Source organism: Microcebus murinus, chromosome 14 (assembly GCF_040939455.1).
Source record: "Microcebus murinus isolate Inina chromosome 14, M.murinus_Inina_mat1.0, whole genome shotgun sequence".
Classification (NCBI taxonomy): Eukaryota; Metazoa; Chordata; class Mammalia; order Primates; family Cheirogaleidae; genus Microcebus; species Microcebus murinus.
Genome location: NC_134117.1, coordinates 50,231,143 through 50,243,922, shown reverse-complemented (window position 1 = coordinate 50,243,922; position 12,780 = coordinate 50,231,143). Strand labels below are relative to the sequence as shown.

Here is a 12,780-nt window from a genome sequence, read left to right as displayed (position 1 = left end):
GATACTATCAGTAATCAGATTATCAATAATAATACTATCACAAAGCCTTTGGAAGTTTACATTTACTATGTAAAGTGATCACTTACGGTCACTTTTCTTTTGTTTCTGCCACCTGTTGCAAATCAAGCATTATCTATTGGATAGAGTACTTTGTTTGAAATGGATTGATATTATTTTAGAAATATTGCCAGGATACACTGAAATCAGGAAAAGTAAGGTAGTCTGGGAGAATCATTAATAATTAATCTTACATTTTAAAAATTTACTAAAATATAATTCATATTAGAGTTTGGTCATGTGGATTCCAGCCTTAATTTAGAAGAATCTGTTTTTCCTTTCATCAAGATATGGAAGGTGGTACTTTGTTCTTAGGCACAGGTCAAATTTGGTTTGTGGTGTGGGTCATGGTATAGCACCATGCTTTCTTCTTAGGATTTGCTTCTTGTTTATTGCTTTATAATGAGTACATTTGTTCAGTGGCCATGCTATTCCTAGAGTTTACACCCATGGCTTTTGTTAGTGGCAGGTGTTCACTTGCTAAGTGTAAGATTTAGGGTTGCCTAAATCCAGCCATGGATCTATCACTTACAAGCTTTTTTTTGCATGCCTTATTGATTACAGTAAGATTTGGAAAGGCAAGAGAGGTGGCAGGCAATTATATTTTGAAACCTAATTAAATTTTATACTGTGAGTAGAATTTGAAATCTTGTTTTCTGAGACCAATTGAAAAGGAAAAATGTCAGTGTAAATTCTAAATAGAAACTTTTCTGATGAAGATACTATTGGTTGTGAAGAACATATTGCCAACATATTAGTTTTTATAATAAGCATGATTAATATTTAAAAGAAATGACAAACATGTCTCATGCTTTCTTCTACAAATCCAGGGTTGTCTTCCTGGGTATGCAACCTGTGCAGTTGCATAGGGCCCCATAGATGGAAAGGTCTCATGTTTGGTTTAATTATCTGAGGTTGCTATTGTGAAATTCTTGAATACATTTTGAACAAGGGGCACCACATTTCCACTTTACACTGAGCTCTCCAAATTATGTAGCTGGTCCTGGATAAATCCTTCAGATATTTTCAGATTGACTTGTACTGTGCTTATTTCTCATCACCTGATAACATCTCTACTTTTAACATGTGAAATGGAAGATAGAATTGTAATTAAAGTAAAGCCTGATTATTTAGGTTGATTGCTGACATCTAAGCTGTTTGGACTAAGTGTTCACAAAATCTCAGCTTCATTAGCCACAAATGACCACTTGATGGTAAATGAATAATTTACTAGGCAGGATCCAAAAGAGCAAAGACCAAAAACTCAGAGTAAGGGGGAGAAATGTAAAGCAATGAATGGACATAAGGTGCCTGCCAACACTCTGTCTGACTCTCCTCCAAGCCTACTGTAAGTCAACTGGCATATGTCATGTCCTGCAGATGGAAAAGCAGCTTATGTAAATGTATACAGTACAGATGCATAGACCTGCTATGGAGCTACTGGAGGTTTTATTTGTTAAGCAGCCTGAAAGAGTTATGAATTTTGAAGAAAGGTAGTTGCATTGTGGGAGGTAGATTAATCTTGTTTGTGTTTCATGTGGAAACCATTTTGTCTCTGATAGGAGTAGTGGCTTCTTCAATGCCTAGAATGAGTCTGACCATATTTTTCTTCTTACATGACTTAGTCATGTGAATGTTGGATCAGTCTTACAGTCAAGGAGGGAGGCCGGGGTCAGAGTAGGAATTTTAGTGACAGATAACGCAATGTAACAAATAGACACAGCCATCAGGTCAGTGACCCAGAGACAGAGAGAGCATCAGTTGAGGTCAATTGACCTTTTGATGAAAAACAACACAAGACAAATACTGAGACACATCATACTGAAGGCAGTAAAAATAGTTTGTTTTAGTTGATATTTTCTAGTATTTAGGAATTTATAAAGCTGAGTAGTCCTAAGTTAAACATAGAGCTTAAAATATCTATAATAAGGTATAATATGTAGGCTGTTTATGTTACAGTTGTTATTGTAAAGGTAAATCAAAAGTGCATACATGACATTTGGGTTTGAGGAGACTCAAATAGGAGAATAATTCATCATTATAATCTATCTGGTACATGACCTGTAGGCATATTTGGGGTCATTAAACTAGGAGTGGCTTGAGCTAGGGAAGGCATGAGAGAATTTCGGCCTGATATAGATTCCCACTCCTGGCCTTCATTGTGAGTGGATTTGGAGATAGAGTCACTTTACTATACAGGCAGGCTGCAATTTACCAAGGAGCCTCCTTGGAACCACCTATGTTTAGAGGGAGAGTCTTTGGGTGCAATGGCAGTATCAACTGAGGATCTTGGCTCTAAAAAAATTTTGTGCTTCCTTTGCATTACTGTTTTGCATTATTTTAAAAGCCCCATTACCTTGAGAAATTGGATACTCTACTCTTTTCATAAATAGTAAGAGTTTCCATTTTCTCTTGATACACGTATTCCTGAGCATAGTTTGAAGTTTGAAGTACACTTTTCCTTCTACTAGATCTTTAAATATTGAATAGCAGGCAAGATCAGAATTAAGTTAATTTGAAAACTCTTTAAATTTGATCTTTTCTCATCCAGACTACAGAAGACAAACTCAGTCCATTTTACCTAAATTAGTTTTTATCAGTACCCAATACAACCCTACCGTTAGCTATCCTGATACGCCTCTCTCTAGATAAGGCATTCCTTTCAAGCACTGATTTTGGCTTTCGTATTGAATTACTTTCTCCTTCATCTGCAAAGAAAAGGGACAAAGAGTTTTTACCACACTTTTGCTTGGCAGTCATAATGGTAAACTAGTGTTTTATGATATTCTGATTAGAAAAGTCTGGAATGGAGTTCAGTGATGAAATTTTCCTTCATGGCATTATGTACTGCTAAATTTAAGGTATATAGTTTATGCTCTTTAATAGCTTATTACTCTGCATAAGATCAATATCTACTTGAAAAATAGTCTGGTTATGTAGATGATAAATTCTTTTAACATTAATTTTATTTTTAATATTGTTCTGCATCCCATTTGCCAAACTATGAGAATATTGTAAAGTTCAAAAAGGGACATGTTGTATACCTGCACTTTATAAAACTAAAAAAAAAAAAAACAAACCTAGTAGCCCTTTAAAATCTTCAATAGTGCCGAAAGGTAGATTTTTATTTGGCTGAATTGTCAGGTACCTTTGTAATCATTCCCTTACCAACTAAATGTTCTGGCTGAATCATTAAACACAGTAGCACATTGGTTTCATTGCTGCCAATGTGCATGACACAAGATCTTTTAGCACACTGCTCTTTACTTTCTTTCTTGTCACTTGCTCTTCTTTCCTCTCAGTCCCCTCCTCCGATCTCCTCCCATCCTTTTACCTCTTTTCCTTTCCCTTTTATCTTTTTTGCATCCTCCTCCTCTCCCTCTTTCTTTCCTTCTTCGTCCTCCTTCTCTTCTTCCTTCTTGCATTTCACATGTTCTTTTTGCTTAATGGAATGAAAATCTAAATCAGATTAATAAAGTACCAAGGGAGAAAGTAAGGTTCTTTGGTAAAATCTCCAAAAGATTATAAAAATCAAAGCCTAGCAAAAGGAACAATCTTGTTTTAACATTTTGCTGATCAACTTTGGAATTTATTATTATATAACTAGTAAAGCTAAATGATCTGTGCAGTAGAAAACACATAATAAGTTGATTTTTCTGCAGGTATTCTTAATTTGGAAAGGATATTAAGCTAAGGACTCACCTTTCCAGTCACACACCTGCACCCTATTAGGAACAGGCCACCAACACCCTTCTTTAATAAAAAGAGAAAGATATAAAATGGGACAGAATGGAATAAATTGTGAAAACAGATGAATGTTGTCTTTAATGTCCTTCCCATATTTCTTTTTAGAACAATTTTTTCCTAGGATATCTGTTCCCTTTTTTTCTGGGTGATGCCCATCATCTCTATATCCTAGTCACTCAAGACTTGTGTCCTGCCCTTCCAGCATTGTGATTCATATTCTCTGGAGCTGCCTGTTTTTTACTCTAATTCATTCCCAACTAGTCATTAGGGAAAAGGACCCAATAAAGTAAAGCAACAGCTTAAAATTGTATCTTCCACCAATGCTTTCTCCAAAGATACTCACTTGTTTAGGAAAATACTGCTTTTAATCCCCATCAATCAACTACTCTAGATATCTAGAGAATATCACAACAAAAGAATTCTATATAGACATCAATGGATGTTTTGTGTTGTAGGGGACATTTTCTGATTAACAGATAACAGTACAGAGGTACTGAGCTCCTCTATTTGTAATATGGGAATCATTACTACCTTTTATCCAGAGAAACCTAGCTAAGAGGACATCATAACAAAATAATTTCATATCATGTAAAATAAAATTTAAAACTAACTTCAACAGCTGTGCTGTCCAATATTGTAGCCACTAGTCCCATGTGGCTATTTGAATTTAAAATTAAATTAATCATAATTAAATAAAACTAAAAATTGAGTTTCTCAATTTCACTAGTCACCTTTCAAGTGTTCAATGGCTACTATATTGACCATTATAGATACAGAAATTTTCATCATCACAGAAATTTCTTTTGGACTGTGCTCTAGAGTATACTTTGGCTAATAAATCCTAATATAAAATTTCAAACACAATGACTAGAACAATTTTTTTTCTTTAGACCCAGTTAACTAGAAAATTACTCAGAAACATTTAAATTGATTTATATTTAGCTATACATTCAACCCCAGGAAAAGTGTAGATTTTTAACCCTTCATGCCAAGAAGACCTTTAGTTGGTTGTAATTTCAAAATATTCAGAATATCACACTCTTTAAATTGCAGTGTTTTACAGAATATGAGGATGACATTAGGGACCACATCAAGTACAACCAAAGGATGTCGTTATTGAGAAAGTGTTACCACCTAGCAGTCATGTTCCCACTCATCATTGTTCAAGGAATTTTAGGGAAGACATGACTTTGGGAGTTTTACAGTTATTAGGTATGACTGTGCCACATTGGCTACTCTTTTTTCTGTGCTCTACTATGTGCAATTCAACCATGAATGCAGGGTTTGTACTTAACCTGCTATATCTCCCAAAGGACATAATTACAGACAGAAGTGGAAGGTAGTATCAAACAGAAATAAAGCACAAATGGGATCACTTATTTTTTTCCATTTGCCCCCAGTGTGCCTTTTCTTTCCTTCTTTGTTGATGTGTTGCTTTCTGGGGGAACTCCATGGGCATAACAACTGACATAAACCTTGGAAATGGTAGGAACTGTTCAAAAGTTTGTTTAAATTTTGCAGATTTGTATTCATTTAAGCTTGGAATCAGTAAAATTCATGAGCATAGAAGGTAGGACACATATGACGTTACTGAGAATATTAAGAAGGATTAACACTACTTAAAATATTGGAGCATGTATTTTTATTGACAATATTATTGTATATAAAAATCACATGTATTTTCTCTAAAATCATTACAGACAGAGTAAGTTAATTACAATTGTGTATACATTTTAGGATTTTTAAAATATGTTTTAAATTCAGACCATGTGTAGAGATAAATCAAACATATAAACACATATTTCCAAAAGAAAACCAATGATAAAGACTTAACTTGCTCTTTCATTAAAATATTTCCTCATACTCCATTACTTCAAAACTATAAAAAAAAAAAAAAAATACTCCATTACTTCAAAACTATAAAAAAAAATAAAAAAATAAAAAAAAAATATTTCCTCAGTCTATAATATTATGTAAGAATGTATACTAAGATTCATTCAATATCATATTTAATATCACAGAAAAATCAGCAGCTTCTTGGAAGTGTTTATGTTACTATCTATCCTTTTATACAGTTTGTGAAAATACAAGAATACTTCAAAGTTTTTTTATTGATATAACCAGATAAAAACTAAAATAATTCATGATGTGTTTTGCTATACATATGCTAGGTTGCTTGACTCTAACAGAAATATGTTCAGGAGAAGAGGTAAAATGAATTAGATGAGTGAAATTTTTTTCAGTGTTTTGGTTAACCACCAATACAGAAGGCTATTTAAATAATCTACACATTATTTAAGGGAAAAATTTTCAGGAGAGTCTGTATAAACCTAATTTACTTTTAAGTATGTTGAATATTTCTCTAAAATATTTTCTATTTTTCTGTTATAGTAATTAATATACAACAAAAGGCAAGTTATGTACATTTTGACTTATGGCTAAATATGTAGGTAAATTTGCGTATGTAAATTATACTAATTTACCAAACTATTATAAACAATTTGTAATGATCATCTTGCTAATTTACAGTTTATTGCTCACATTTTGCCTTGTTTACATTTTATATTTAAAGCTTCAATTCTTTAGATTAAGTGGAAATGAATTGAGATAAGGCATATACTAGAGGAAGGAGAGTCTATGAGTTCTCTCAATAGCATTTTCTGTTAGTAACCACAAGGAAAAATTTTGTTCCATTTTTATCACTCACTCTGAAGACTGATAATGTTATTTGAGAAACATTATTTATGCTATGTGGTTATTATTTCTTCAGCTCCCAGCTAGAAGCATAGCGTGTGTTTTGTGAAGAATGTTGTTACTTGATTATAATCATAGCTGCATGTCTTTTGATAGGCAATTTCACTTTGGAGAATAGGTGTAAGATTTTTAGTGTTTTCAATGTAAATCAGATCAATCCCATCATAGAATATAGAGTGTGTGAATGATGAATAGCGTTTATTACATCATGTTATTAAAATACAGAAAACTTTTTCCAACCATATTGCTTTTATGCTGTAGCTTAAGACTTTTTTATAACTTCTACATGTCCTGGTAAGACATGGCCAAAGCCTTGTTCAGAATCTGAAATATGATTAATAAATGTTTATGGAATGAATAACTATCTGATACTCATTTGTGGGGCATATTAGAGTGTTTTGTTTTAGGATGTGTCACTTCCTTCATAGTAGTCTATGGCTCTGTTCATCAGGTGTGTAGGTGGCAGTGCTTTTAAAGGGAAAAGTAGTATTAGCAAGGAAACTACTGAGGTGGGGCCTACCTTATTAGATATCAAAACATGTTGTAAAGCTGCATTAACTAAAGTCCTATGTGGTAGGTGTAGGTTTTATTTTCCCCACTCTACAAGGGATGAAATAAAAGCTTCAGCTGTTTAAACCACTTTCCCAGTGTAAGTGGAGGGCAAAGATTCACATTCAGTTTTCTTACTCCAAAGCTCTACTAAAAAAGAAAGTCCTGGTAATTTGAGGTCATATAACTTTATTTTCTTCTTATTTTTTAAGACTTTATTTTTTAGAGCAGTTTTAGGTTCACAGCAAAACTGAGAGAAACGTACAGAGATATCCCATGCATTACGTTATTTTCCCCTCTCCTACATGTGCATAGCCTCCCTATTATCAATAACCCCTGCCAGAGTGGTACATTTGTTAGAACTGATGAACTTAAACTAACACATCATTATCACCCAAAGTCCCTAGTTTATATTAGGGTTCCCTTGTGGTGTTGTACATTCTATTGGCTTGGAAAAATCTATAATGAAATGCATCCACCATTTTAGTATCATGTAGGGTATTTTACTGCCCTAAAAATCCTCTGTTCTCCACCTATTCCTTACTCCCTTCCCTCTAACCCCTGGCAACTACTGACTTTTTACTGTATCCACAGTTTTTCCCTTTCCAGAGTCATATACAATAGCTGAAATTATATAGAATGTAGCATTTTCAGATTGGCTTCTTTCACTTAGTATTAATAATATGTATTTAAGTTTTCTCCATGTATTTTCATGGCTTGGTGCTCATTTTATTTGTGGTTCTGAATAATATTCCATTGTCTGAATGTACCCAGTTTATCCATTGACCTACTAAAGGACATATTAGTTGCTTCCAAGTTTTGGTAATTATGAATAAAGCTGCTATAAACATCCATGTGCATGTTTTTGTATGGACGTAAGTTTTCAACTGCTTTGGGCAAATACCATAGAATGTAATTTCCTGGATTGTATTGTAAAAAGTATGTTTAGTTTTTTAAATTTTTTATTTTTATTTTTAAAAATTTTAAATATTTAATTGACAAACAATGTATTAATATATTTTCAAGGTATACAATGTGACGATTTTATATACATATACATTATGTAATGATTACCACAATTGAATTAATTAATATATCCATCACCACACATGCTGTACATTAGATCCCCAGAACTTGTTTATCTTATAACTGAAAGTTTGTACCTATTGATAAACATCTTCTCATTTCTCTCACCCCTACATCCCCTGGCAACTGCTGCTTCACTCTGATTTTATGAGTTCAGCTTTTTTGATTCCACATATAAGTGAGATCAAATTGCATTTTTCTTTCTGTGTCTGGCTTATTTCACCCAGCAAAATGTCCTCAAGGTTCATCTGTGTTGTCACAAATGGAAGGATTTCTTTCTTTTTTTATGGCTGAATAATAATCTATTGTGTGTGTGTGTGTGTGTGTGCATATATATCACAATCTCTTTATCCATTCATTTACCTGCAGGCACTTAGGTAGTTGCCATGTGTTGGCTACTGTGAATAATACTGCAATCAATGTGGGAGTGTAGGTGTCTCCTCAAGCTACTGATTTGGTTTCCTTCAGATATATATCCAGAAGTGGGATTGCTATATAATTTTGTAGTTCTATTTTTAATTTTTTGAGGAATCGCCATACTGTTTCTCATAATGGCTGTACCAGTTTACATTCTTACCAACAAAAGGTGCAAGTGCTCCTTTTTATCTATATCGTCTCCAACACATGTTATCTCTTGTCTTTTTAAATAATATTCATCCTAACAGGTATAAAGTGATAGCTCATTATGGTTTTGATTTGCATTTCCCTAATGATTAGTATTTTAAAGTGTAATATTTTATATATATTTTATTAACATATGTACATACCTCTTTCCACATATGTAATATACATACACACATATATAAAATCTTATACATAAGATTATATAGTATGGAAATCTTATAATGACTTTATTATTGTTTTGGGTGTGTATGTGTAGACTCACTCAGAGTCTCATACTCTGAAGATCATTTTTTACATTTTAGGTTAAGGCTTCTTCAGAAAGCCTTTATTCTATACTAACTCTTTCTTCAATTACCACATTATGCCCAAGTTTGGAAAGACTTCCTCTCTGGATACATTTTAATAAAGGACCCTTAGGGCAGCATACCTTCCATCTTTTTTTCAAAGGCTGTAGATTATCTTGACTTCATTGCTTAAAGGCTTATATCTAATGGAAACCTTAAAAATACCGTGTCAGTTTCCAATAGCTGGAAATGACTGGAAGTTGTAATAGATCAACAGGAAAATAGAGTTTAACTTTTAAAATGAATAATGAAAAGTCAGATTTTTTTGGATAAAATGTTAGTGTTAAAGTTAATTAGAGTTTATGATTTACAGTGGGACATGATGAAAATAGTGTTGAATCAGGTAAATGAGACCTGGATACTTGTCTGGACTTTGTCGATTGTTTGCTGTATGACTTTGGGTAAGATAGCCTGTCAGCCTTACTCATTATCAACTGAAAGTTGAGGTTATTAATACCTTTGCTGCCCACCTCCTCATAGTGTTGTTAGGATGAGATGATACATGTAAAAATATTATGTAAATATTGCAGTCTAAAGAAGTTAGTATTGTAAATGATAGTTAATATGTGCCAGCCATTATATTAAGCATTTATATTACTGTTAGAACAGTTTTATGACATAGGCAACATTAATATTCTAGTTTGACATAGCAGTAAGGTGAGGTGCAGAGAGTGTAAGACAACTTGGTGAGCGGGAAAGGCAAGATTTGAATCCAGGTCTGTCTGACACTAGAACCAATGCTTACAATTGCATCACTTTCATTACTCATCTGAATAATAATCGCTACATAGCATTTTGTGTGAACTAGTTGAGGCAGTTATGTTTTTTTATTATCCATCTGAATTCTAATAGTGAACACAAAAGAATATTTGTTTTTCATAAAAATGGGGATGCCATGGAGTTCTAACCATCCAAATGTGTTTTTCCCTTAGAATTTAATTGTCCTGAATCCACTCACAGTGACTGAGGAGGAAATAAGACCATCACTAGAAAAACGCCTTGAAGCTATTATCAGTGGGGCTGCTCTGTTGGCAGACTCTTCATGCACAAGGGACTTCCACAGGGAGCGGATTATTGCAGAATGCAATGCCATTCGCCAGGCTCTTCAGGACCTGCTTTCAGAGTACATGAACAATGTAAGTAACTGGTTTACTTTCCCATCCCTGTCCCCTTTCTCCTTACACTTTGAGTATAGCTTAGATGCTTTCTATGTATAAGATATAAATTACAAGTGCGTATGTGATTTTACATGGGTAGGCTTTCTGAGTGGGTTCTGCTCCATTGTTCACAGGTTACAGCAACCCCAAGAGTTTCCAGGGGTAAAATCAGAATTAGAGGTGTATTTACACAATTGCTTTGTTTGTGTAAGTATCTAAATATTAAAGAAGGGAGTCAGGGCTAGAGAAAGGAAACTTGGGTTGCACATCAATTTAAGCATTCTAAAGAAGATAAAGAGAGGAGCAGGTTGATCAGGGTTAAGTTGGTGAATAATAAAAAGGCATTAGAAGTTTGAATTTAGATCATATCATATAAAAGCAATGCTGCAGGGATCATGAGCCATATTTGAAGGTGTAAAGAACCTATACAGTTTTAATAGTTCTTATACTTTTTTCAAATGTGGCAATAGTGTCATAGATTTTTTTTGCAAGTTTAGCTATTGCTCAGAAATATTGGAGATGCTGTCTAAATTTAGGGCAAAAATACTTGTTTCAAGGTCCTTTTTGTTTCATTTTGTCTATATCATCTAATCTTCATTTATGGAGTGTCTACAACTATTGTTCCCCTTGAATCTTAATGCCATTTATAAAATGAAGAAGAAAATCTTGAAGATATTGTCAATTGTCAACTCTGTATGGATCATGAAGGCTTCTTAAATAGAGCTAAACAAAATTAAAGAGTTATAACAGGAATATTTTGTTCATCTGCCTTATTATAAGTGGAATAGTTCCAGATTTACAAAGGTATGTTTTAAGAATTATTAGTTACCGACTGTATTGCTTTTTGGGCTATGAAATTCAAGATCTGAGATTGTTTAGTGTAAGTACTTTATGTGAATAATTGAATGCTACTAAAATTAGTTGGTGAGCTGTGAGGACCCTTCAACACATTTGACGTATCATCATATTCTTAATATTTGATGACTCTGGCTCCTGACCAAAAATCTCTAGCCTGTCAAGAAATCAAATTTGCAAAGCAGATTTCATGAATAATAACATATTAGTAATGTCATACCTTATTAGAATGTCTAAAGTAAGCATATCCCCGTTTTTAGCATATAATATATTTTTAAAGATTTTTTCAAGATAGTTTATGAGTCACAAGAATCTTGGAAGATAATATTGTATTGAAATGCCTTCTCCTCTGGTCTGTAAAGTATTAAAATTATTATTCTTATATTTGGAGGTAAAATGTAGTAAAGTTATATATATTTATCCAGAAATTATAAAATTATGAATTCACCTTATCTAAAATATAAAGTTATTTTATTCTTTGTAGATACAAACACAGATATATATATGTGTGTACACACTCCCCACATACATAATAAGTAGGGATGGCTAAATAATTTGTGGGGCCTAGTGCAAAATGAAAATATTAGACTTCTTGTTCAAAAAGCAGGAAAAAAAAGCTTTTCCTTTCTTACAGTCTCTCTTGACCTGTGGAAGGTTATTTTTATTTGATATTTAATGTTAGGTTTCCTAGAGTACAGAGGTACTTGTGGAATGACTACAGACCCTCACAGGTGTCCAGGGCCCTACCCAGTGACCCTAACCTATACCCTTAGGCGTGTCAAGGCCCACATCTGGAGTGGAGAGTGGCAGTAAGTGCTAGATGGGAGAATAGGTAGCTGAGAAATTGTTCCAGGAAGTCGCTGGGAGGCAGGACTATCTATGAACCTAGACATGTGCTTCATTGCCCCATTGGACTGCAGAAACAAAGGTAAAATTGTTTAAAATTTCAAGACTGTGATAACAGAGCATTAAAACCCAAGCATGGAACCCCTTTCTGAGCACGAGTCCTGTGTGCAGTCCCTGAAGCTGGCCTGTGTATAATGAATACATATCACATAAAAATGGTGATGATTTTATGGCTTTCTTCAGCTTTGGGTTAAAAACTATGCTTATCAAGTGTGAAATGATGTGAGAATTTTGTCTTGAGTACAATCATTAAGAAGATGCATTTTCTGTAGAAATGTGTAAATAATAGTACAACTAACTAAAAGTCAGTCTGCTTTTTACTGTTACCATGCAACAGCAATTCTAAACAGCATTGGTGATAATGTTTTTGACAAAATTCTTTTGTTTCTTTAAGTTCTCAACAATTGTTATCATTGAGTTTTAACAATACATATGGTTCAAATTAGTGCATTTTAAGACAATCCTTTAATAAATATTGTATTCTTTATGAATACAGTAGATTCAAAATAATTATAACACAGTAATTGTAAAGACAGAACTAGAAATTGATTTACTTCAGCTCTATTATTTTATGTGTTCACTGGGAGTTTTTGTGTTTAAATATTATAACAGTGAAACAGTACAAACTACAAGGGGTAATATTTTTGTTAGGTAAATGCAAATTTAGTTTACACAGAAGTATATCATTGAATTTGAATAAT

The 12,780-nt window shown here is 33.3% G+C and overlaps 1 protein-coding gene across 2 annotated transcripts in view; it reads left to right on the top strand.

Moving 5' to 3' along the window:
- CTNNA3 (catenin alpha 3) overlaps positions 1–12,780 on the top strand; it is a 1,492,617-nt gene that overhangs the window by 362,530 nt on the left and 1,117,307 nt on the right. For both annotated transcript variants that reach the window (XM_012762717.2, XM_012762715.2), the window contains exon 7: positions 10,094–10,297. In XM_012762717.2, coding sequence (XP_012618171.2) covers positions 10,094–10,297 — 204 coding nt within the window. The remainder of the gene's footprint in view (positions 1–10,093; positions 10,298–12,780) is intronic.